General features: G+C 47.7%; 1 protein-coding gene across 1 annotated transcript; it reads right to left on the bottom strand.

The window, feature by feature from the left end:
* Positions 1-1,667: 1,667 nt before the first annotated feature.
* On the bottom strand, positions 1,668-26,092 carry LOC147097355 (synaptotagmin-11). Its single transcript, XM_085972263.1, has 4 exons — positions 25,244-26,092; positions 11,428-11,596; positions 7,790-7,956; positions 1,668-4,699 (listed from the first exon to the last, which is right to left on the bottom strand). The coding sequence occupies exons 1-4, from the start codon at positions 26,012-26,014 to the stop codon at positions 4,550-4,552; spliced, it is 1,257 nt and encodes a 418-aa protein (XP_085828389.1). The 5' UTR covers positions 26,015-26,092; the 3' UTR covers positions 1,668-4,549.

The following is a 26,092-nucleotide window of genomic DNA, read 5'->3' as shown; positions in this document are numbered from 1 at the left end:
AGCGGACGTCAACCCAAGCACCCCACCCACCCGCCCCTTCAACCACCGTCTGCCCCACCTGTGACAGAGACTGTAGGTCCCGCATTGGACTCATCAGTCACCTGAGAACTCATTTTTAATGTGGAAGCAAGTCATCCTCGGTTCCGAGGGACTGCCTAAGAAGAAGAAGAAGTAGGAAAATGCAGCAGCCATTTTGCACACAGCTACAGCATCAGCCATGAGATGAATGGCCAGCTAATTGTTTTTTGAGCAGTATTGGTTGAACATTGGTCAGGACACTGGGGAGAAGCTGCTCTTCTTCAAAGAGTGTGATAGGATCTCTTACGTCCCCCTAAGAGGGCAGAAGGGAGGGACGCCGGTTGCTATTTCGGTACTTTTTGCCAGGGCATGGTATTCTCTTGTAACAGGTATCTGTTATCACTGAAGTTCAAGTTATGGTTGTGTTTCAGATCATGAAAAGCCTACAGTCCATTCGATGCAGGAAATAAAAACAGGAATGAACAGCAGATTAGTCAGAATCTGATAGGGAAAAGATAAGTTGTCATTGTGGGTAAAGGACATTAATTGGAACTGTCCTGAGTGGTCTGGGTGAAGGGGCCCTTCTGGAACATGTCCTCTCTCAGGAGCTCTCTGCATTTTCTATTGTATTTCTGTTTCTCCAGCCTTTGCGGCTTTTCATTTTAGACATCCCCTTGAAAATGGGGCTGTCCTACTAACTGGGTTGAAATTTGTTGAGAAATAATGAAAGATATCATGAAGAATAATACAGACGAGGCTGTATAAATGCAGAAACATATCTTGGGATACCTATGAATTTTCGCTCGTGGGATGTGGACATCGCTGGCAAGGCCGGCACTTATTGCCCATCCCTAATTGCCCTTGAGAAGGTGGTGGTGAGCTGCCTTCTTGAACCGCTGCAGTCCGTGTGGTGAAAGTATCCTGTACGCCTTCTTAACCACCTTATCTACCTGTCCTGCTACCTTCAGGGACCTGTGGACATGGACTCCAAACTCCCTCTGTCCCTCTACACTTCTCAGTGTTCTACCATTTATTGTGTATTCCCTTGCCTTGTTAGCCCTCCCCAAATGCATTACCTCACAGATTGAATTCCATTTGCCACTTTTCTGCCCACCTGACCAGTCCATTGATATCTTCCTGCAGTCTACAGCATTCTTCCTCACTATCAACCACACGGCCAATTTTTGTATCATCTGCAAACTTCTTTATCATAACCCCTACATGACATCCCTAATCCAACAAAAATAATTGTAAACAGAATAAAACCATTCCCACTTGGGTACAGAAGCATAGACTGAGCGTGTTCTAAGGATTTAATATCTCAAAGTTCAGATATTGTGGGTCATCCACTTGGAAAAGGCCTCAGCCCAGCTCTAGGCTTATCTATGCCCGTCAAACAGTGAGAAGTGGTGAATTAACTTAAGGTTAGGCTGCTGTCGATCATTCAGCTGTTGATCATTCTGCCATCGCCATTTACACTTCATCTAGAGCCATCTTTTGTTTCTTAACTTGTCCCATTACCATCTCCTTTTGCCTCGCACCATCATCCCTTTTGTCTCTTAATCTCTCCTGCCTTCCACCCTATCACAGACCTTCCCTTTTGTTCTTTCCTCCCCTCCCCCCTTTCCCTGCCCCTACACTTGCTTAAAAACCTGTTCCATCTCCAACTTTTTCCAGTTCTGACGAAGGGTCATCGACCTGAAACGTTAACTCTGTTTCTCTCTCCACGGATGCTGCCTGACCTGCTGAGTGTTTCCAGCATTTTCTGTTTTTATTTCAGATTTCCAGCCTCCGCAGTATTTTGCTGTTGTAATAAGGTTAGGAACGTGCTTCAATGCATTAACGCATCTTGAAGTTTTGATGTTCCTGAATGTAACATCGTCTGAACCGCCTTCTAATTAGGGCAAGTGAATTGGTGCAGCACCATATCCCGCGGCAAAACATTCAAACGTTTAGATTCCTCACGTGCCACTTTCTGGCCGCAATTTTTAAAAAAGTTTGTGAGGCAGTGAAATGCGCACAAACAGCTCACTTACTGTGTAAATCAGTTACATAGACATAGAAGATAGGAGCAGGAGTAGGCCATTCGGCCCTTCGAGCCTGCTCCGCCATTCAATGAGATCATGGCTGATCATCCAAATTCAGTACCCTGTCCCTGCCTTCTCCCCATATCCCTTGATCCCTTTAGCCTTAAGAAATATATCTAACTCCTTCTTGAATATATTTAATGAACTGGCCTCCACCGCCCTCTGTGGCAGAGAATTCCACAGGTTCACCACTCTCTGGGTGAAGAAATTCCTCCTCATTTCAGTCCTAAATGGCTTACCCCTTATCCTTAGACTATGACCCCTGGTCCTGGACTCCCCGGCCATCAGAAACATCCTTCCTGCATCCAGTCTGTCCAGGCCTGACAGAATTTTATAGGTTTCGATGAGATCCCCTCTCAATCTTCTAAACTCCAGTGAGTATAAGCCCAATCGACACAATCTCTCCTCATACGTCATTCCTGCCATCCCAGGTATCAGTCTGGAGAATCTTCACTGCACTCCCTCCATGGCAAGAATGTCCTTCCTCAGAAAAGGCGACCAAAACTGCACACAATACTCAAGCTGCGGTCTCACCAAGGCCCTCCTAATACACCCAAATCCCTGTATGTTATACACTCCGGTGTATATCTGACGTGGGTCAGTACAAGTTATCAATACCAATTCTGACGAAGGGTCATCGAGCTGAAACGTTAACTCTGTTTCTCTCTCTCCGCAGATGCTGCCTGACCCGCTGAGTGTCTCCAGCATTTTCTGTTTGTATTTCAGATTTCCAACATCCGCAGTATTTCGCTGTTTTCGATATCAGTGCATTTTTTTGCCTCGTTACAAACTAGTAACTTGCCTGCAGTGATGAGCTGTTTGTGGGTTTTCATCCATCTCCTTATTTCAGGTTTATCTTCCTTTCTCTTTGGTCCTAGGGCGGAACGCTTGCTACCACGCGTCCTGCTTCTGGAAGGAAGCAGGGCCGCAGATGTTTCCATGACTGACCACTAGGTTTGCCCTGTGACCGATGGGCAGGAGGTGCGATCTGCATGGGGGCACGTCCAACCATCTCAGTACAGGAAACTTTTTTTTATCCAGCACGGATGGGACCGACGTGGTGCCGGTTCATCAAAAATTCCGGATAACCGAAAGCTATAGTAAAAGATACGAGAGCGGAGAGCTCCGTATAAAGCAACAAATCCTGTTGCTTAGCAACAGCTTCAGAACAATGGTCACAAGTTGCAAGCGTCTCTGTAGCTTAGCAACAGCTGCAGCCACACCCTTGCACAGCAACAAATGGAGGAAGGCAAGTAATAAAAGTTACCTGAACCTACTCCTGAATTTTGCCAGTTAACCGCGATTTCCGGTTATTTAGGTGCCGGTAAATCAAAAGTTTCCTGTATATCACTTCCCCTTAAAATGGGAGCCTTGGTCTCCTATAGTGCTCTACACACGGCTGAGCACTCACGAATCCACCCGCCGCCGCCCCCCTCATGGCATTTTGGAGATCAAACTCACAACCTTCTCTTGAGGATCACTTGTGCATCTTGACCTCCGTAAACTTGAGCTCATCCAAAACTCTGCTGGCCATGTCCTAACTCGCACAGGGTCCCGTTCGCCCATCACCCCCCTGAGCTCGCTGACCTACATTGGCTCCCGGTCGGGCAACGCCTCGATTTAAAAATCCTCATCCTTGTTTTCGAATCCCTCCGTGGTCTCACCCCCTCTCCCTATCTCTGTAACCACCCACATCCCCACAACCCTCCGCGATCTCTGCGCTCCTCCAATTCTGCCCTCTTGGGCGTCCCCGATTTTCATCGCTCCACCATTGGCGGCCGTGCCTTCAGCTGCCTGGGCCCTAAGCTCTGGAATTCTCTCCCTAAACCTCTCCACCTCCTTACCTCTCTCTCCTCCTTTAAGACGCTCCTTAAAACCTACCTCTTTGACCAAACTTTTGATCACCTGTCCTAATATCTCCTTATGTGGCTCGGTGTCAAATTTTGTTTGATAATCGCTCCTGTGAAGTGCCTTGGGGACGTTTTACTACGTTAAAGATACAAGTTGTCGTTGCGGCACTGTCTTTTCTCCCCCTGTGGTTGGCCAGCAGGAGGAAGACTTATTTCACTCCGTAAAGAATGTCTTGTTAACGCTTCTCACCACAAAGCTTTCATTCAGTGCTCTCCTAACATAGGATCAACAGGAGTAAATGGCTTTACACTGCAGACTGTGAGCCTCTGGGATCAAAGCTGAAACTGCCTCAACCTATTCCACCTGTATCCCTTAGCAACCAGCCATCAGTGGAAAAAAATGGCTGCACTCAACTGGGACCTGGACCTGCGCCTACAGAATGAAAGGGTAACATCTGGGACCGTTTACTTTGCCCGTGCAACACCAAGCTCCTAACGGACAAATGGTTTTTAGTACATTTTATTACATTTCACTGAACAGGTCGGGTGGAGGGGTGGGTGTACGGGATACCAAATGAATGCGTACGCGGGTGTCTAGAAAGTGTCTGGTTGGATGGTGTGCCACCTGGCGGATTCCACGTGACCCCGACTGGACATCTCCTTCCAATGCATCCTTCCCGTCTCTGAGGCATTTGCACCAATGAGCACACGGCCAAGGACACAGCTTCGAGTGTAAATGCGTCCCTGTAAGTTAAAAAGAAATTTACATAGAGTAACCCGTACTAAATCCATCTCCCTTTCCCTTCGAAAAGGGGGGGGGGTGCTGAGACTTCTATTGATCAGAGTCGGAACTGGTCCACGTCGGGGAATAAAGAATCGCACCGAACACTTTCCGAGCGGGAATAGAAAGAAAGACTTGCATTTCTATAGCGCCTTTCATGACCACCGGACGTCTGAAAGCGCTTTACAGCCAATGAAGTACTTTTTGGAGTGTAGTCACTGTTGTAATGTGGGAAACGCGGCAGCCAATCTGCACATAGCAAGCTCCCACAAACAGCAATATGAAAATGACCAGATTAATCTGTTTTAGTGATGTTGGTTGAGGGATAAATATTGGCCCAGGACACCGGGGATAACTCCCCTGTTCTTCTTCGAAATAGTGCCGCGGGATCTTTTACATCCACCTGAGAGAGAGCGGACGGGGCCTCGGTTTAACGTCTCATCCGAAAGACGGCACCCCTGACAGTGCAGCACTCCCTCAGCACTGCACTGGGAGTGTCAGCCTAGATTTTTGTGCTCAAGTCCCTGGAGTGGGACGTGAACCCACGACCTTCTGACTCAGAGGCGAGGGTGCTCCCCACCGAGCCACGGCTGACACAATGCCTCTCTTCCGCGGCTATGCCCGGGGACGAATTTAAGAAACAGCTGTAACGGAAAGATGGTCAGGTTGAAATTCCTAATTAAAACCCTTCATTCTGAATTTAACAAAGTTATGGGATGATTCCATTGTGCCATTTAAACTCATCATTCTATCACCCTTGTAGGATAATAATGTTATTCTACGGGAGAGGGAAGCATGCGGTGGGCGGCGGTACGATTGGGGGCCCCCTGCGACCGGTGGACACCGCAGGGACTGGAGGGCGTTGTCGATAGGAGGAACAAAATTATAATTTAAAAAGTTTAATTATAATTTGGAATTCATTGGGGTTTTTTTTTCTCACGTTACCGAAGTGGAAGAGTTTCCCCGAAGAGGTGCGCCGGCAGGAAAGGACGGTTGGTTGCCTTGTGTCTTGAAAAGACAGAGGACAGCCTGATCTTAAAAGAAAAAAGAAACAAAAAGCAAAAAAAAAAGCAAAAAACAAGCTGGGCCCTCATTCTGAACACACATCCCACCACCCCCAACCAAAAAAAAATAATAAATTTGTCCCAGGATCTGAACACAAACCCCTCCCCAAGAAAGAACGCAATGTTTGGAAGACTGTGAGCAGCTCACCCCCCAAATATTCCAACACGCACTCACGTTGCACAAAGCTGCCCCGTCATATTTGGAAAAATACCGGGCCTGTATAGTTACCTCACCTCAGAGCAAAGGCCAGGCTTTTTGCCTCAGCCGCCTAGCCCGTTTGAAGGTGGCGGTAATATTCCATTGAGAATAATCTGCTGCTCGGATGAGACGTTAAACCGAGGCCCCGTCCGCTCTCTCTCAGGTGGATGTAAAAGATCCCGCGGCACTATTTCGAAGAAGAGCAGGGGAGTTCTCCCCGGTGTCCTGGGCCAATATTTATCCCTCAACCAACATCACTAAAACAGATTAATCTGGTCATTTTCATATTGCTGTTTGTGGGAGCTTGCTATGTGCAGATTGGCTGCCGCGTTTCCCACATTACAACAGTGACTACACTCCAAAAAGTACTTCATTGGCTGTAAAGCGCTTTCAGACGTCCGGTGGTCGTGAAAGGCGCTATAGAAATGCAAGTCTTTCTTTCTATTCCCGCTGATGTTTCTGCAGCCAGTTCCTCGTAACTGTATCAAACCACCAGATCATTGGGGAAAAATTCAGTATCGCCCCGTTTGGGGTGCCATTATCGGCCGTGCGCAAAGTTTAGCGCCTGGCGCTAATTATCGCCTCCGACGGCAAACTTGGCTTTTATCGCCCCTGGAGGTGATTGGAGCGCTAAATCAGGTGCTTCACACCTGTCTTAAGGCGCTAACGCTGAGGAGCGAGGCGCTACCTCAGAGCGCTGGCGAAGCAAGGAAGGGCAAATCAAAATGAACCTGCAAAGTGCTGCTCAGTACCCAAAACTCCTTCACACAGCGTTGAATCTCTCCAGAAGTCTCTCTCTCTCTCTCTCAGAATGCGTGGTGCAAAAATGTCACCAACAAAAAAAGGCAGGAAGCGGTTGCCTTTAAATAACGCTCCCCTAGTCCCTTCCTGACTGCAAAACGCTCCCCTCAACCTGTCGTTGCTAGCGGCAGGCGGTAAGGCAGGGGGCGCCACTCACTAGCTGGTCCGGGGCGCTACTGGGGCGATGCGCACTCGACTGACGTCACGTTCTGCCGGCGCAGGAGATCGTGGCAGTAGTGTTTAGCGCCGCTGCAAAATGTCTAGTTAGTTTCGCGAGCGGCGCAAACATCGCCGCGCCCGGGCGCTAGTTGCTTTACGCCCTGTTAGCGCCCTCTTAAGGCGCTAACGGGAGGCGCAAACAACTGAATTTTTCCCCCATATCTGTTATGAGTCAAATATCAAATTCCTAATTAAAACCCGTCATCCTTAATTCAACAAAGTTATGGGACGATGCTATCGTGCCATTTAAACTCCTCATTCTATCACCCAGGGCTTTTTCCCTTGTAGGATAGTAATGTCATTCAACTCATTGAATTTTGTCCCCGGCCCTAACAACCCTTGATGGGGATGAATTTCCGCTTCAAGTGGTAAAGTTCAGACGAGGAAGAGTGAGGAGTGATTGCATTGTTCACTCATTAGGCTTTGTGCACAGGATTGGTTTGGATGAAGGTGACCTCTTCGGCCAATTTGGTCTCGTGGTTTCTCAATATCTACCCTACCATTTTTCCGTTACAGCTGTTTCTTAAACGAGTCAATTTTTTTGATTGCCTTATAACGCTCCTGTGCAGCGCCTGGGGACGTTTTACTGTGTTAAAGGCGCTATAGAAATGCAAGTTTGTTGTTAAGTCCAGTGTCCTGACCTCCATCGCCCTTTCTGGCTTTCCTATTTTTCACCTCTATCCAATCTCGGTTGAGTAAGGCCCAATATTGGCCATTACTTTGTTGAAACTGATGGGTTAGATAAACTGCAATCTTGACGCTGCCCTCACCTGCATGATAATAAACTCCAAAGAGAGCTGCAGACTTTCGATGTCTCCTGGGGGAATGCCAAACAGAAAGGGCGCGTTCCACACTGGATTGTAGCCACTTGAAGTTTTGGTTTCCTTGGTTGACAGTACTTGGCCATCTTGGTAAAGATTTATAATGACATAATGATCTACGCAGAAGCAGAAAAAGACAACAGTTTAAGCAATGACTTCCTTAGGAAATCAATGGGGTGAGCCCTCCCTCCGATGGCAGCGTTGGTTCATTGGCTGCGCTGCTTGGTGTTGAGCCAATCGAGACCAGCAAGGTCACCAGGTTCGATTCCCTTGCTCTACCTTCGTTCAGCTGATCTCTGGCCGCACAGGATGTTCTTGCCATGGAGGGAGTGCAGCGAAGATTCACCAGACTGATACCTGGGATGGCAGGAATGACGTATGAAGAGAGATTGGGTCGATTAGGCTTATATTCACTAGAGTTTAGAAGAATGAGAGGGGACCTCATTGAAACGTATAAAATTCTAACAGGACTAGACAGACTAGATGCAGGAAGGATGTTCCCGATGGTGGGGGAGTCCAGAACCAGGGGTCACAGTCTAAGGATAAGGGGTAAGACATTTAGGACTGAGATGAGGAGGAATTTCTTCACCCAGAGAGTGGTGAACCTGTGGAATTCTCTACCACAGAAGACAGTGGAGGCCAATTCATTAAATATATTCAAGAAGGAGTTGGATATATTTCTTAAGGCTAAAGGGATCAAGGGGTATGGGGAGAAAGCAGGGACAGGGTACTGAGTTTGGATGATCAGCCATGATCGCATTGAATGGCGGAGCAGGCTCGAGGGGCCGAATGGCCTACTCCTGCTCCTATCTTCTATGTTTCTATGTAGGGGCGTCACAATTATCCTCAGGACTTTAGGTTGCGGCCCAACAATCCCTGATGGACGTGCACGCATGTGAATAGACCTGCCCCCTGCCGTGTGGGCCACCATGGCCAATAGCCTGCCGCCACTCCCAGCCTACGTTTGCGTGAGTACTGGTCACTTGGACGAGGTACCAGAGGATGATGGGTGCTCACGCAATTGTCCCCTAGCAAGGAGTCAACACCGTCAGGAGGGGAGGATGAAAATCAGCAGAGGTTTAAAAAGGAAACTGTCATAAATCTCATCATCGAGAAACTACCTATGAAATAACACTGGACGGCCAGCTGGTGGCGCCGTCCAAGGAGTATAAATACTCGGGCGTTGGCCCCAGCTTGCCAGGGACATTCTGTAAGACAAGGAACTAGTGAAGTACAACTAGACCTCCATGTTCTGAAACAAGTTGATTAAAGCCTTGCTTTATGCTCAAACCAAGTGTGTAGTGAGTTTTATTACGTCACAAACCCTCTGCATTTGAACTTTTGCCATACAATGGCCTCTTGTGCATCCTTGATTTTCATCGTTCCACCTTTGGTGGCCGTGCCTTCAGCCGCCTGGGCCCTAAGCTCTGGAATTCCCTCCCTAAACCTCTCCGCCTCTCTCTCCCTTTAAGTCCCTCCTTAAAACCTGCCTCTTTGACCAAGCTTTTGGTCGCCTGTCCTAATATCTCCTTATGTGACTCGGTGTCAAATTTTGTTTGATAATCGCTCCTGTGAAGCACCTTAGGATGTTTTACTATGTTAAAAGTGCTATATAAACACAAGTTGTTGTTGTGCGCCACACTGCGGAGAAGAAGTGTGTCAAGGTTTGCCACAATCTCGTGCCATTTGATTTGATTTGCCGAGAATATTGAGATGCATGAGTCTTTTGTGCCATAAACTCAAAAGTTTTCCCAAAGACAGGAAGGCGATTCTAGAAGGACAATCCATCCCAGGCTGCTGCCTAGAGGCCAGTTTCTCAGCAGGGCTGGTTGAGGTCTCACCACCATCACTGCCTGTCCTATCGGCCATGATGGCACAAAGCATAGAGAGAGACCCAATTGGGAAATGCTCTTTCCAGCCAGAGGCCCAAAATGGTCTTCAACAGGGAGACTTTAAAGGAGGCAATTTGGTCTAGAAATTGGTTTGTGCTGGCCTGTTTGCACTAACTCGATCCCTGTGCTGGAATGGGTAGACCCGAGGCCCACCCGATATTGGGATTCAGGCCTCATTTACATCAGACCAGCGAGCTGCAGACACCTCCTGGGCCTCCCCAGGCAACTGCCTGAGGCTGACCCAGTCTGTTCGCAACCTTGGTGTTATATTTGACGATGAGATGAGCTTCCTACCTCATATCCGCGCCATCACCAAGACCACCCACTTCCACCTTCCTAATACCACCTGCCTCCGCCCCTTGCCTCAGCTCATCCGCTGCTGGAACCCTCATCCATGCCTTTGTTACCTCTAGACTTGACTAATCCAATGCACTCCCTAGTCCCACCCTCCATAAACTTGAGGTCATCCAAAACTCGGCTGCCCGTGTCCTAACTCGCAGCAAGTTTGAATATTTTTAAGGCAGAGGTAGATCGATTCTTGATTAGCAAGGGGGTGAAAGGTTATCGGGGGGTAGGCAGGAATGTGGAGTAATTGGATCAGCCATGATCTTATTGAATGGCGGAGCAGGCTCGAGGGGCCGAGTGGCCTACTCCTGCTCCTAATTCGTATGTAAGTCCCGTTCGCCCATCACCCCTGTGCTCGCTGACCTACACTGGCTCCCAGTTAAGCAACGCCTCGATTTTAAACTTTAAATGTGAAATGCCTTGGGATGTTTTAGTTTTACTGCATTAAAGGCGCTGTATAAATGCTGCTGTTGAAACCGAGTTGAATTTCGCAGCCTCATCAAATTTTTAGCCCTTCAGTTTTTTATTTATAAAGCAGTATTTCTGAGCGAAAGCAACCGATCTCAAAACATTACTTTGAATTGGGTAACCACTTTGCGGAACACCTCCGTTCAGTCCGTAAGGGAGACCCCGAGCTTCCGGTCGCCTGTCACTTTAATTCACCATTCCACTCCCACTCAGACCTCACTGTACTCGGGCTCTTGCATTGTTCCATGGAAGCTCAGCGTAAACTCGAGGAACAGCACCTCATCTTCCGATTAGGCACTCTACAACCTTCCGGACTCAATATCGAGTTCAACAATTTCAGATCATAACCTCGGCCCCCATCATATTTCTATATATTTTTTATCCACACTTTTGGTTTGTGCCTTTTCCTTTTCCTTTTTCTCTCTCCCACATGGCAGCTGTCTCTCACTCTGCCAGCGCATTTCACACTTCATCCAGAGCCATCCTTTGTCTCTTTACCTGTCTTATTACCATCTCGTCTCGCCTTGAATATCTCTTAATGTCTCTTCACCTCCCACAGACCTTCCCTTTTGTTCTTTCATCCCCTCCCCCATTTCCCAGCCCCCAAACTTGCTTTTTAATCTGTTTCATTTCCTGCTTTTTTCTCAGTTCTGATGAAGGGTTTCGACCTGAAACGTTAACTCTGTTTCTCTCTCCACGGATGTTGCCTGGCCTGCTGAGTTTTTCCAGCGTTTTCTGTTGTTACTTTGAAATAGCTTCTGCTTCTGTGTAACGAGATTAGGAAGATTGGCACGCAGCCCCATGCGCATCTATTGGACGAGCAATGCTTAGCGCAGGTTGTAAGAGTCTATCCCGCGGTTAATTCTCCCTGCGGCGCCTCACCTGGTGAGCCTGGCATACGAGTCAGCCTGCCCAGAGTCTCGGCCTTTCGCACCATGACCTTGATTCGGTTAGCCAGGGTCTGATACTGCAGCAGGACGAAGAGCTGACCCAACAGCTTGGGTTGCGCCGTGCCGCTTGAAGGTCCCATCACGTCTTGAGAGCTGAGACACTGAAAAATGACGCAAGGCGATTTAGTTACCACAGAATCGGAGAAACTGACAGCACAGGAGGAGGCCATTCGGCCCATCGTGCCTGTGCCGGCTCTTCGAAAGAGCAGTCATGCTCAGTCCCACATCCCCCCGCTTGTTGTCCGTATCCCTGTGAGTTCCTCATCCTCGAGTACCTGCCCAACTCCCTGTTAAAATGATTTATGTTACAGCTTCCACCACCTTTTCAGGTCGAGTGTTCCAGATCCCGACAACTCTCCGAGTGAAAATAATTCTCCTCATCTCCCGCCTAGATTTTTTGCCAGTGATTTTAAATCTATTTTCTCTGGTTATTGATCCACTCGCCACCAGAGGGAATAGCTTCTCTCTCTCTACTCTATCAAAACCTCTCATCATCTTGAAACCTCCATCAGGTCGCTTCTTAACCTTCTCTGTTCCAAGGAGAACAGTCCTAACTTTTCCAACCTCTCCTCATGACTGAAGACCCTCATCCCTGGTAACGTATGAGGAGAGATTGGGTCAATTAGGCTTATATTCGCTAGAGTTTAGAAGAATGAGAGGGGATCTCATTGAAACTTATAAAATTCTAACAGGACTAGACAGACTAGATGCAGGAAGGCTGTTCCTGATGGCGGGGGAGTCCAGAACCAGGGGTCACAGTCTAAAGATAAGGGGTAAGCCATTTAGGACTGAGATGAGGAGGAATTTCTTCACCCAGAGAGTGGTGAACCTGTGGAATTCTCTACCACAGAAGGCAGTTAAGGCCAATACATTAAATATATTCAAGAAGGAGTTAGATATATTTCTTAAGGCTAAAGTGATCAAGGGATGTGGGGAGAAAGCAGGGACAGGGTACTGAATTTGGATGATCAGCCATGATCTCATTAAATGGCGGAGCAGGCTCGAGGGGCCGAATGGCCTACTCCTGCTCCTATCTTCTATGTTTCTACACCTCTGTGTCCTTTCTAATCCTTTATATCTTTCCTGAAGTAGAATCCTTTATAGAATCATTGAAATGACAGTACATTATGGAAAGTATTGCGGCTCCGGTGTGCACTGTCTACAGGATGCACTGCAACAACTCGCCAAAGCTTCTCCGACAGTGCCTCCCAAACCCAAGGGCCTGCACCACCTAGAAGGACAAGGGCAGCAGGTGCGTGGGAACCTGTTTTGGTCCAGGCAGCAAGTGCCAACGCTAGACCCGTACAAAATGAATTGGGTCAGTTTCAGTGCAGAACTAAGAGGGTCTGAATCCACAGCTCGAAATAAAACCACCGGCAACTTGCCTAATTCAGCGGTAACGTTCAATCTTGGCGCCCACAGGACGACTGGTGTGGGAAATGGGGGGAATAAAATGTAACATTTGTGCCATGGAGGGAGTGCTGCGAAGATTCACCAGACTGATACATGGGATGGCAGGAATGACGTATGAGGAGAGATTGGGTCGATTGGGCTTATACTCGCTGGAGTTTAGAAGAATGAGAGGGGATCTCATTGAAACGTATAAAATTCTAACAGGACTGGACAGACTGGATGCAGGAAGGATGTTCCCGATGGCGGGGGAGTCCAGAACCAGGGGTCACAGCCTAAGGATAAGGGGTAAGCCATTTAGGACAGAGATGAGGAGGAATTTCTTCACCCAGAGAGTGGTGAACCTGTGGAATTCTCTACCACAGAAGGCAGTTGAGGCCAATTCATTAAATATATTCAAGAAGGAGTTGGATATATTTCTTAAGGCTAAAGGGATCAAGGGATATGGGGAGAAAGCAGGGACAGGGTACTGAATTTGGATGAATAGCCATGATCTCATTGAATGGCGGAGCAGGCTCGAGGGGCCGAATGGCCTACTCCTGCTCCTATCTTCTATGTTTCTATGTTTGTCTGAGGTTGGCATTGTTGGAGTGGAGTACAGGAAACTTCACTCTTGATTGAACTGTCGCCATAACCGGTGCCGGGAGCACCTGAGAGTGACGCTGGGTGACGGAAAACAAAAGTGTCGCATTGCACCTCACTTTGATGAGTGCAACATTAACAGAAATAAACACAAGATAAATGACCGTTCAAATGCGATGAGACAGAATTGGAACATAACCAGCCCCTGAGTTTGAGCAAAGTGCGTCATAAATAAGAATGAATGTTTCTTGTTATCAGCTCACTGCTGTCTGGCATGATTCAGGCCTATTGATAAAAGATAGTGTTCGTGCTTTCTAAAAATAAACAGGCACTGGCTAATAATTTATGTATATTCGCAATTATGAAATATTTACACAAACTGATGTGCACAAGGGCAAGCTACTGACCCAACTCCCGGTAGTGGAGTGACACGTAATAAGGGAAAACAGTGGGCTTAAATTATCATTAAATGGTTGCTCACAAATACACCCACGCTATCAAGGGTATCAGTGACAAGCACATAACTTCGAGGAAATTGTATCTGGTGCAAAATCTGTACAGAACTCCACTTGTTTCCAAATCCCTCCATCTCTACCTCTGTAATCTCCTTCAGCCCCACAACCCTCCGAGATCTCCGCGCTCCTCCATTTCTGCCCTCTTGAGCATCCCCGATTTTAATCGCTCCACCTATTGGCGGCCCTGCTTTCAGCTGCCTGGGCCCTAAGCTCTGGAATTCCCTGCCTAAGCCTCTCCGCCTCTCTACCTCTCTCTCCTCCTTTAAGACGCTCCTTAAAACCTACCTCTTTGACCAAGCTTTTGGTCACCTGTGCTAATAGCTCCTTATGTGGCTCGGCGTCAAATTTTGTCTGATAATCGCTCCTGTGAAACGCCTTGGGATGCTGTACTACATTAAAGGTGCTATATAAATGCAAGTCGTTGTAAAAAAGATAGGATGGATTTGATGACTTAGTGCTCCAGACACAGAACTTCATGGTAATTTTCCAGGACGGAAATCATATGGATTGCCCTGACCCCCGTGTTCAAATTCCCTAAATGCGCTCGACACTGGGAATGCTAATTCCTAAAAACCATCCCATAATTTGAAGACTATAGGGCTGATTCCCCACTCGAGTGGTGCTGGCTCCTGGTCCGTTTAAAATGGATGGAAAACACGGGCCTGGGACCTCCCGATTTCCCAATCACCACTTCCTTCCAAGGCCTCTCCTTGCTGGGCTCGTCCGCTCGGGGAACCATCCCTTATATTTATCCGTCGACGCTGATCCTTTTCTCTAGAGTCCACTCTTGTACTTTTTTTTTTACTGCTGTGGGATCTTTTACGTCCACCCAAGAGAGCAGCTGGGGCCTCGGTTTAACGTCTCATCCAGAATGACGGAGAGGTAGAGAGACCAAACATAACGAGAAAATTCACGGAACCGTGTTTTTTCATTTTTTTGCAAAACAATTGGTTTTGTCGCCAACATCCTTCTGATGATCTCATCACCTCACCTCTACTTTAGAAATGACAAACAGCAAATGTGAGAACATTGGTGCCATTGTTAGTGAAGGGACACATAAAAGCCCATCCCTCCTAATCTTCCCTTCCTGCCTCGACGTCCTCGTTTTTATTGTGCTGTTGTGTAAGTGCCTGGGGATGTTTCATTGGGGGAGAAATTCGGTATCGCCCCGTTTGGGGCGCGATTATCGGCCGGGCACAAAGTTTAGCGCCTGGCGCTAATTATCGCCTCCGACTGCAAACTTGGCTTTTATCGCCCCTGGAGGTGAATGGAGCGCTAAATCAGGTGCTGCACACCTGTCTTAAGGCGCAGAGGTCGAGGAGCGAGGCGCTACCTCAGAGCGCTGGCGAAGCTCATGTGATGTCAGCGATGGAACACAGACACACTGGCGCCGGCCAGTTCTTAAAGGGGAGGCTCGATCTTGCTCTCCAGCCACACCCTGCTCATTGCAGCCTTGAATCTAGGCCTGGAGAGACCTGTACATCAAATCTGTTGGAAAGAACAATGGAGAGGCCCAGGGAAAGAGCTCAGAGTGCAGCCCCCATAGACTCTTCTAAATCGAAGCAAGGAAGATCAAATAAAAAAGAACCTGCAAAGTGCTGCTCAGTACCAAAACTCCTCAACACAGCATTGAATCTCTCCAGAAGTCTCTCTCTCTCTCTCTCAGAATGCATGGTGAAAAAATTTCACCGACAAAAAAAGGCAGGAAGTGGTCGCCTTTAAATAGCGCTGCCCCAGTCCCTTCCCAACTGCAAAACGCTCCCCTCAACCTGTCATTGCTAGCGGCAGGCGGTAAGGAAGGGGGCGCCACTCAATATCCGGTCTGGGGCGCTAACGGGGCGTTGCACGCTCGACTGACGTCGCGATCTGCCGGCGCAGGAGGTCGTGGCGGTAGTGTTTAGCGCCACCGCAAAATGTCTAGTCAATTTCATGTGCGGCGCAAACATCGCCGCGCACGGGCGCTAGTTGCTTTGTGTCACATTAGCGCCCTCTTAAGGCGCTAATGGGAGGCGCAAACCAAACGAATTTTCCCCCCATTATGTTAAAGGCTGTAGATAAATGGGATTGTTGCTCAGACCTTCCAACCAAGGGGGAATCATGAATCATGTTAATAGACAATCAGGGTCACTCCAGTGCAGTGTTGAGGGAGTCCTGCACTGTTGGAGGTGCCGTCTTTCAGCTGAGATGCTAAAACCGAGGCTCGCTCAGGTGGACGTGAAAGATCCCTTGGCACTATTTCGAAGAAGAGCAGGTTCTCCCCGGTGTCCTGGCCAATATTTATCCCTCAATCAACATAACAAAAAAACAGATTATCTGGTCATTGTTGCATTGCTGTTTGTGGGAGCTTGCTGTGCGCAAATTGGCTGCCGTGTTTCCCACATTACAACAGTGACTACACTTCAAAAAAGTACTGCATTGGCTGTAAAGCACTTTGGACATCCTGAGGTCGTGAAAGGCGCTGTAGAAATGTATGTTCTTTCTTTTATCTGTATCATTTCTTTGTTTGTTGTGTCTGTAGCTTCAGCTTTGAGCTTTCTGGTTGGTTCAGCGTAGGCTCGTGTCTGAGTGCTCTAACTGGTTGACTTTCATGATAGAAGCACTGAGTCAATCAGAATCATAGAAATTTACAGCACAGAAGGAGGCCATTCGGCCCATCGTGTCTGTGCCGGCCGACAAAGGTCTATCCAGCCTAATCCCACTTTCCAGCTCTTGGTCTGTAGCCCTGTAGGTTACGGCACTTCACGTGCATATCCAAGTACTTTTTATTGAAACATATAGGATTCTGAAGGGGCTTGACAGGGTAGATGCAGAGAGGATGTTTCCCCTCGTGGGGGAATCTAGAACTAGGGAGGCATAATTTCAGAATAAGGGGGCACCCTTTTAAATCGGAAATGAGGAGGAATTTCTTCTCTCAGAGGGTCGTGAATCTTTGGAATTCTCTTCCCCAGAGAGCTGTGGAGGCTGGGTCATTGAATATATTTAAGGTGCAGATAGACAGATTTTTGAACGATAAGGGGGTCAAGGGTTATGGGGAGCGGGCAGGGAAGTGGAGTTGAGGCCAAGATCAGATCAGCCACGATCTTATTGAATGGCGGAGCAGGCTCGAGGGGCCAAATGACCGACTCCTGCTCCTACGTCTTATGTTCTTATGTTCTTATTAAATGCAATGAGGGTTTCTGCCTCTAACATCCTTTCAGGCAGTGAGTTCCAGACCCCCACCACCCTCTGGGTGAAAAAAGTTCTCAACTTCCCTCTAATCCTTCTACCAAATACAGGAAACTCTTTTTTATCTGGCACCGACGGGACCGGCGTGTTGCCGGTTTATCAAAATTTCCGGATGACAGAGAGGGTTATCTACCGAGGCTATTTTTAACAAAGAAAAATAAAAAAAATCAAGAAATGTGCATTATACAGTAATTGGGTACTCACCTACAGAATGTTGTGTTAAATGGATGGTGGAAGATGCTTGATTAAGTACAGTACTGCCAGTTGAGGGTAATGCAATGCCAAGACTACCAGCAGCGTGGGAGACACACAGTACCCCTGTAAAATGGCGGATCAGAAGAGACTAGCGGCAGCGCGGGAGAGTCAGACTCCTGTTACAGGGGTATTGAGGTGTTCCGACTTCCGACAGCGCCAAGAAGCCGAGTAGTGGCAGCTTGGAGAACTACCCCCACTGACTAACTCGCCCACCGCGGGAGACTCGGATTCGGCAACATTGCCGGTTATTGAGGTGTTGTTTTCGGAGTATGAATTTTGCCGGTTAATAGAGAATTCCGGATATTTAGGTGCCATTTAAACGAGAGTCTCCTGTACTTTAAATCTATGCCCCCTGGTTATTGACCTCTCTGCTAAGGGCAATAGGTCCTTCCGATCCACTCTGTCTAGGCCCCTCATAGTTTTATACACCTCGATCAAACCGCCGCTCTGTTCCAAAGAAAACAACCCCAGCCTATCCAATCTGCTCAATCAGCTAGCATGATAAACCAATTCCACTCTCTTTACAGCCACCTTGAGATTTCCTGCTCCAATCTACGCAGGCTGCTTCAGCAAACAGGCAAAAAACAAAAGAGGTAGGTCGGAACTTATCTCCCTCACAACTGCCAGCAGCTTCCTGGCGCCATAGCTACCAGCGCTGCCTCAGCCCTGCTCGCTCCCCAGACCGTCCAGCCCCCATCCCACCCCCCCCACCCCGCCTCCCAGCCTCGGCCCTCGACTGGCTCCTTACTTCCTGATGTATTTCAACTCTGACCTTCCGCTCACTCCATCACCTGTAACAATTCCCCTGCGGAGTTTATCAAAAGATATCTAAAGCTGGTTGCTAAAAATTGGACTCCTGGTTTAGTTGGAAGATCTCCAAGTTCCGTGCAAATCCAGAAACGGCAGTCTTGAGCATGTTGCAGGCCACCTCGCCCTTTGATTAGAATCGAGAGTAATTGAAAAATGGAGAAGGCCACGCAAGTTCGGCTTCTTGATTTGCTAGCACGCAATCAGATTCACAAAAAGGGAGAATGTTCAAAGGAAACTAATTGCAGCATCAGTGAATTGCAATTAAAAAAAAACCCACCCAAAGCAAGCGTTTTGCCACTGGCACATGTCACTGAAGTGAAACGGCGTAGATTAACCCTTTTGGGTGCTGGATGTCTTTTGGAACTTGCACGTTTTGCTAACTGTCAAAAGTGATTTTTCTTATTCACTGCTTATCAAAAAAGTATTTGCAATCAGAAAAAAATCTGCTGATGTGTTATTGCTGTGTTGAAATAGATTTCCAAACACTTCGATATTAATTGACAAGTTGTTCAACTTCTAGCTTTTGACATTTGGTGTGTCAGCTGTGGCTTAGTTGTGACTCTCGCCTCTGAGTCAGAAGGTTGTGGGTTCGAGTCCCACTCCAGAGCACACAATCCCAGGCTGACACTCCCAGTGCAGTACTGAGGGAGTGCTGCACTGTCGGAGGTGCCGTCTTTCGGATGAGACGTTAAACCAAGGCCCCGTCTGCTCTTTCTCGGGTGGACGTGAAAGATCTCATGGCACTATTTCGAAGAAGAGCAGGGGGAGTTCTCCCCGGTGTCCTGGGGCCAATATTTATCCCTCAACCAACATCACTAAAAACAGATTATCTGGTCATTATCACCTTGCTGTTTGTGGGAGCTTGCTGTGCACCAATTGGCTGCTGCCTTTCCCACATTACAACAGTGACTCCACTCCAAAAAATACTTCATTGGCTGTAAAACACTTTGGAATGTCTTGAGGTTGTGAAAGGTGCTATATAAATGCAAGTCTTTCTTTATATTGTATATGTTATGTTATTAGCAGAATCAGTAATGCAGACTCTATATTAGAAATGAAATAATTGGAAAGCGGACTTAATGGTGCTGGGTTAGGGATAGAGTTCACCTCTGGATCTCAGGTTTGAATCCAATCCAGATTGACGGAATGAAAATGTTTCTCTCTTTCTCTTGTTATCTCACTCTCTCATTGTCTGTCTCCCTCTCACTCCCCCCTCACTCTAGCACCCCGTTTAAAGGCAAAAGGAGCGCGGGAGGCAGCCTAAGTTGGTGTATTTATGGTTAAAGCATAAAATTGATCGTAGATTTCAGTCTTGCTCAAAACGAAAGGGCTCGCATTGATACATATCGTGTTTTCGCAGCTTCAAAGCGTTTCACAGCCAAGGAAGCCATCTCGAAGTGTCGTCACCGTGACGACAGTGCGGTAAAGAAACACTGAGGGGAGCTTTACTTTTTAACACTGATACTGAGGAAGTTAAGGAGAAAAGTGTTTCATTCCTTGGGACTAAAATCCCCCACCTTGATCAGCGGAAAATTCTTCTTAACAACAAACCGAATGCAACACATGGTTTCGCCGTGGCAGAATGGAACGTTCCATTCCAGATCCCAGGGGTGAAAGGACAGTGTTCCTTCTCGTGGTACCACCCTATACCTAGATCTCCATTGCTACCCTTCTCTACATAACAAATGTCTCTCCCCAGAATGCCTCTGACCAACAGTACAAACTAGAAAATAAGCAAAAGCAAATATCATTAAATCCATTGATATCTCACTGTATAATAGACAGGGCTATTACCTACAGATAACTGTTGGTGATATAGATATATGAGCTCTTGATGTGCTCATTATGATATTCAGAGCAGTAGTGATACCCGCCCTGCTGTATGCCTCAGAGACATGGACCATGTACAGCAGGCACCTCAAAGCACTGGAGAGGTACCACCAACGCTGCCTCCGCAAGATCCTGCAAATCCATTGGCAGGATAGGTGCACCAATGTCAGTGTTCTTGCTAAGGCCAACATCCCCAGTATCGAAGCTTTGACCACGCTTGATCAGCTCCGATGGACGGGTCACATCGTCTGCGTGCCTGATACGAGACTCCCAAAGCAAACGCTATACTTGGAGCTCCGACACGGCCAGAGAGCCCCAGGTGGGCAGAGGAAATGCTTCAAGGACACCCTCAAAGCCTCCTTGAAAAAGTGCAACATCCCCACCGACACCTGAGAATCCCTGGCCCAAGACCACACAAAGTGGAGGAGAAGCATCCGGGAAGGCACCGAACACCTCGAGTCTCTTCGCCGGGAGCAAGCGGAAGCCAAGCGCAAACAGCGGGAGGAGCACCCGTCAACCCAAGCACCCCACCCACCCGCCCCTTCAACCACCGTCTGCCCCACCTGTGACAGAGACTGTAGGTCCCACATTGGACTCAGCAGTCACCTGAGAACTCATTCTTAATGTGGAAGCAAGTCATCCTCGGTTCCGAGGGACTGCCTAAGAAGAAGATTCCTTTGTCTATTGTTTTAACAAAATGTGTTAACCGATTACAACAACAACTTGTATTTATATAGCGCCTTTAACATACTGAAACATCCCAAGGCGCTTCACAGGAGCGTTACCAAGCAAAATTTGACACCGAGACACATAAGGAGATATATGGGCAGATAAAGAGGTAGATTTTAAGGAGCATCTTAAAGGAGGAGAGGTTTAGGAAGGGAATTCCAGAGCTTAGGGGCTTGGCAGCTGAAGGCACGGCCTCCAACGGTGGCGCGACTAAAATTGGGGACGTTCAAGAGACCAGAATTAGAGGAGCGCAGATATTTTGGGGGGGGTTGCGGGGCTGGAGGAGATTACAGAGATAGGGAGTGCAAGGCCATGGAGGGATTTAATCTTAAGTGGGTTAATGTCTCTGTTAAGGGAATTCCATATGGAGGTGTTCATCTACAATTCTCGCAGACAGCAATTTCTATGTTAATGTAGAGTTGTAAAATAACAACCGAGCTCACGTAGTTGAGTCTACAGTATCGCTCTCCACATCTGAGCTTAGACAATACGTGATCAGGAGAGGAGAATTAGCATCCTCTCTATATCCAGCTACATGGGTGGGGGTGTTCCTTTGCCAACCCAGACCAGAACGGACTATCCAACTGGATGGCAATGGGCCAGCGCCCAATATAATTAAAACCCACGGCAAGGGAAAGCCATACTTAACGATAGCAAAATACTGCAGATGCTGGAAATCCAAAATAACAACAGAAAATGCTGGAAAAACTCAGCAGGCCAGGCAACATCCGTGGAGAGAAAATAGAGTCAATGTTTTGGGTCAAAACCCTTTGTCAAGACTGAAAAAGCACAGGAAATGAAATAGATTAAAAGGCCAGTTTTGGGGCTGGGAGAGAACAAAAGAGAAGTGAAGAGACATTAAGAGGTATTCAAAACCAGACGAGATGGTGATAGGACTAGTGGAGACAAAAGACGGCTCTAGATTAGGTATGAATGGCGCTGGCAGAATGAGAGACAGCTGCCATGTGGGAGAGAGAAAAAAAGCGGGGGGGGGGGGAAGACCAAAACAAAGGTGTGGATAAAAAATATAAGTAAAAATGTAATAGGGGCCGAGGTTATGATCTGAAATTGTTGAACTCGATATTGAGTCCAGAAGGCTGTAAGCCATACTTAATATTGAGCTCTGTGAAGACCAAGTCGATGTGGCTTCCCTTGGTCAGATTCACAGCTGGATATATGGAGATTGATGTTGAACTAAGGTCACCTGTTTCTGGCTGGGGTGGAGATCACCTCTTACAGAAGGTGGGTACTGCAAAGAATTCAGGGCCAGAGTTATCTTCTGAGCTAGTTTCGATCACCTAGATGGGTCGGAGAGGAATTTCCCAGATCTTTTATCCCCAAATTGGCCCTGGGTTTTTTATCTGTTTTTTTTTGCCTCTCCCAGGAGATCACATGGTTTTGGGTGGGGCGGAGTATATATATTGAGATCTTCTTCTTATGCAGTCCCTCGGAACCGAGGATGACTTGCTTCCACATTAAAAATGAGTTTGCAGGTGACCGATGAGCCCAATGCGGGACCTACAGTCTCTGTCACAGGTGGGGCAGATGGTGGTTGAAGGGGCGGGTGGGTGGGGTGCTTGGGTTGACGTGCGCTCCTTGCGCTGCCTGCGCTTGGCTTCCGCTTGCTCCCGGCGAAGAGACTCGAGGTGTTCGGCACCTTCTCGGATGCTTCTCCTCCACTTTGGGATACGCATATTGGGATACACAAGGTGTCGCGATTGTGTGGGACAGGCTTGGATGGACCAGAGGGTTGTTACTTGTCCATCATTGTTCGTACGTTTGTGTGCTCGCCCTCTGCCTGTTCAGGTGGATGTTAAAGATCCCAGGCAAATGCTCCACCCGCAATCAACAAAGCAGATTAACTGGTCATTCACCTCATAGTGGCCCATGGGTTGTTTCTGCCGTGGGAAATGGGCTGCTGTGGAGCAAAACAATCGCCGCATTTCAAAGTAAGTCATTGAGATGTTTCGATGTGATAAGGCACGGCCTAAATGTGAATATAATTATATCATTAAAAACCTACTAACGTCATAGTTTGGATTCCAAATGGATTGCTACAATGAGCAAACATTGCAACAAGATGTCAAACTTGAATAAATATTAACTTGGTAAAATGCCCTGACCTTGACATTGTTATGGTGGGTGGGGTACGTATGAAGGAAGGCCACAGAGACTCCCAGTTTTGATGAAGAATTGCCCCCAAACCTCTCTCTTCTCTTTACAGGTGCTGATGGACCTGCTGTGTATATTCAGCAATTTCTGGTTTTTGTTTCAGGTATCACTGGAACCACAGCAATAGGGCAGGTAATGCTTAGCTCTACTAATCTCCTGCCTTTAGTCTACAACAACAACAACAACTTGTATTTATATAGCACCTTTAACATGGTAAAACGTCCCACGGCACTGCACAGGAGTATTTTAAGACAACAAATCTGACACCGATCCAGATAAGGATAAATTAGGGCAGGTGACCAAAAGCTTGGTCAAAGAGGTAGGTTTTAAGGAGAGTCTTAAAGGAGGAGAGAGAGGTAGCGAGGCGGAGAGGTTTAGGGAGGGAATTCCAGAGCTTAGGGCCTAGGCAACAGAAGGCACGGCCACCAATGGTGGAGCGATGATAATCAGGGATGCTCAAGAGGGCAGAATTAGAGGAGCGCAGAGATCTCGGGGGGGTTGTGGGGTTGGAGGAGATTACAGAGATAGGGAGGGGCGAGGGTCATGGAGGGATTTGAAAACAAGGATGAGAATTTTGAAATCGAGGCGCTGCTTAACCGGGAGCCAATGTAGGTCAGCGAGCACAGGGGGTGATGGGTGACGGGACTTGGTGCGGGTTAGGACACGGGCAGCCGAGTTTTGGATGACCTCAGGTTTACGTAGGGAACATCTACTTTGCATCGAATCTGAATGCTCAGTTACTGACTTTGGGTGCCTGAAATGAATGTGTTCCAATATTAATACCCCTCACCCCTGTGCATTTCCCAGGATCTTTCACTTTTCATTTTAACCAGTTAGACAGTTCACAATTCATCCACCATGGATATGAGAATGACCACTATAAGCAACGGCAGAGCTGACATTTATCTTCACTGATCTAATGCCATTCAGTTGACTCAAAGAGTGTCTGCTGGTGCCCTGATTCGGCTCCCACTGCATAAGGTTATCTGTCATTGTTCATTATGCTCCCACTGAGGAGAATCAAGCTAAAAGGACATGTTAATACTTCTGGGTTTGGATGGGAATGTTGTGTTGCTTGAGGGATACCTATTGGCCGGACACCTGGGAGAACGCCCCTGTTCTTCTTCGAAATAGCGCCGTGGAATCTTTTACGTCACCCGAGAGGGCAGAGGAGAGAAACATAGAAACATAGAAGATAGGAGCAGGAGTAGGCCATTCGGCCCCTCGAGCCTGCTCCGCCATTCAATGAGATCATGGCTGATCATCCAAACTCAGTACCCTGTCCCTGCCTTCTCCCCATATCCCTTGATCCCTTTAGCCTTAAGAAATATATCCAACTCCTTCTTGAATATATTTAATGAATTGGCCTCCACCGCCCTCTGTGGTAGAGAATTCCACAGGTTCACCACTCTCTGGGTGAAGAAATTCCTCCTCATTTCAGTTCTAAATGACTTACCCCTTATCCTTAGACTATGACCCCTGGTTCTGGACTCCCCGGCCATCGGGAACATCCTTCCTGCATCTAGTCTGTCCAGTCCTGTTAGAATTTTATAAGTTTCAATGAGATCCCCTCTCATTCTTCTAAACTCCAGCGAGTATAAGCCCAATCGACCCAATCTCTCCTCATACGTCATTCCTGCCATCCCAGGTATCAGTCTGAAAACACCCTTTTCTTTGAAGAATTGAGTGAAACAAGATTTCTATTACACAATGAAGAGCATGTTGGAGATGAATATGCAGTAATTCAGCCATTGTACTACAAGAAGACTGAAGTTTAAGGTTTGTAACCTGAACAATTCACCACCAAGATTAGAATAGTAAAAGAAATGAAGTGTGAGCCAAAGAGGTCAGCTTGTTATTTAAGAGAATACAAATTGGCATGAAAGAGGACTGTAAAAGCTAAATGACTTTTGCAACACATCAGATTCCTTACAGGGAAAAAAAATCAGAAAGATAATGCAAGACCAATCATTTCAATGTCTTTTCTTGGAATTATATGCACTAATTTTCTAATAATATTTAGTCACAGACAGCCAATACCTTACCTTCAAACTTTTCTACAGGACTATACCCAGGGAAAACCATTGGAAAACTTCAGATAATATTCAGTCTGGGCTGGATGGGAACACAGACGATATAACTGATTTACCGCACCGCCCTTCGTCTGCAGCCCAGACGTCTGACGCTTAACCCACGCAGTCAGCTTTCGGAGGCGCTTACCTTTTTGAGCTTCGTCTTAGTGGCGGTCAGTTCCCTTGTGTAGGTCGAGGGAACATCTAGCTTCCAGTCTCCCTGCTCACAGGCGAAGAGCACCTCGCCGACAAAAGTGTCCTTAAAATTGTGGAACTCCTTGACATAGGTGGCAAAGCGAAGCTTGAAACACTTTACCTCCTCTAGCGTGTAGCCCGAGAATTGAAAGCTCTCCCGGAACTCTGGGTTCAGGCTCTTCCTGCAGACGGCGGTTTGCTGCGGCTCCATGAACTTCGGCAGGAGGTAGACCTTCACGTACGAGTCACAGCCTGCGCCAAATTTCTTGGGGAGGTTGGAGACGCTGACGACAGCCACCGTCAGGGTGACCTCGTAAGCCGAGTAGAACAGCGTGAAGTGCAGGATGGGCCGCTGCTTCGGTTTGACGCCCAAGAGGTCGTCGGGCACGGTCTGGGAATGGCCCATCACTGGGCCTGAGGGTGTGGAAGCTGAGCTTCTGAACGTGCCTTGTTCGCTGTAGACCGAGCAGTCGCCAGAAACGGTGCAACGTCTCTCCAGCATTCGCCTGGTTTTCTTGCTGGCCAAGCTGGCCTTTTGGACAACCGGGATGAACGGTAGGGACGCCCTGCCGTGTAGGCTTGGCTTGTATTGGGCGCCAGGCTCAAAGTCTGGCAGATTGCTGACAGCACACGGTGGGTAGTCCAACACAGACCCTTCTACCTCCTCGTACTGCTGCTTGATGGGCGTGCTGGTATTCCCAGGCATCGTCAGATTAGGGTCCATTATGATGCGCTCCGATGCCTGGTCTTTGCCATTGAGGTAATTGCGCTGTTTTCCTTTCCGCCAACAGATGGCACAGCC

The sequence above is a fragment of the Somniosus microcephalus genome, chromosome 32 (genome assembly GCF_052327205.1).
Source record: "Somniosus microcephalus isolate GS21.2 chromosome 32, FLI_Smic_1.0, whole genome shotgun sequence".
NCBI lineage: Eukaryota > Metazoa > Chordata > Chondrichthyes > Squaliformes > Somniosidae > Somniosus > Somniosus microcephalus.
This window is presented reverse-complemented; position numbering and strand designations above follow the sequence as displayed.

What these genes read in the sequence shown, in the direction of transcription:
- LOC147097355 (XM_085972263.1), bottom strand. Translation starts at nt 26,014, where the DNA reads ATGGACCCTAATCTGACGATGCCTGGGAATACCAGCACGCCCATCAAG. An exon ending in TCGTATGCCAGGCTCACCAG is followed by an intron (nt 7,957 to 11,427) that starts GTGAGGCGCCGC and finishes GCTTCTGCGTAG; the next exon opens with ATCATTATGTCATTATAAAT. An exon ending in TGGAGTTTATTATCATGCAG is followed by an intron (nt 4,700 to 7,789) that starts GTGAGGGCAGCG and finishes TTTAACTTACAG; the next exon opens with GGACGCATTTACACTCGAAG.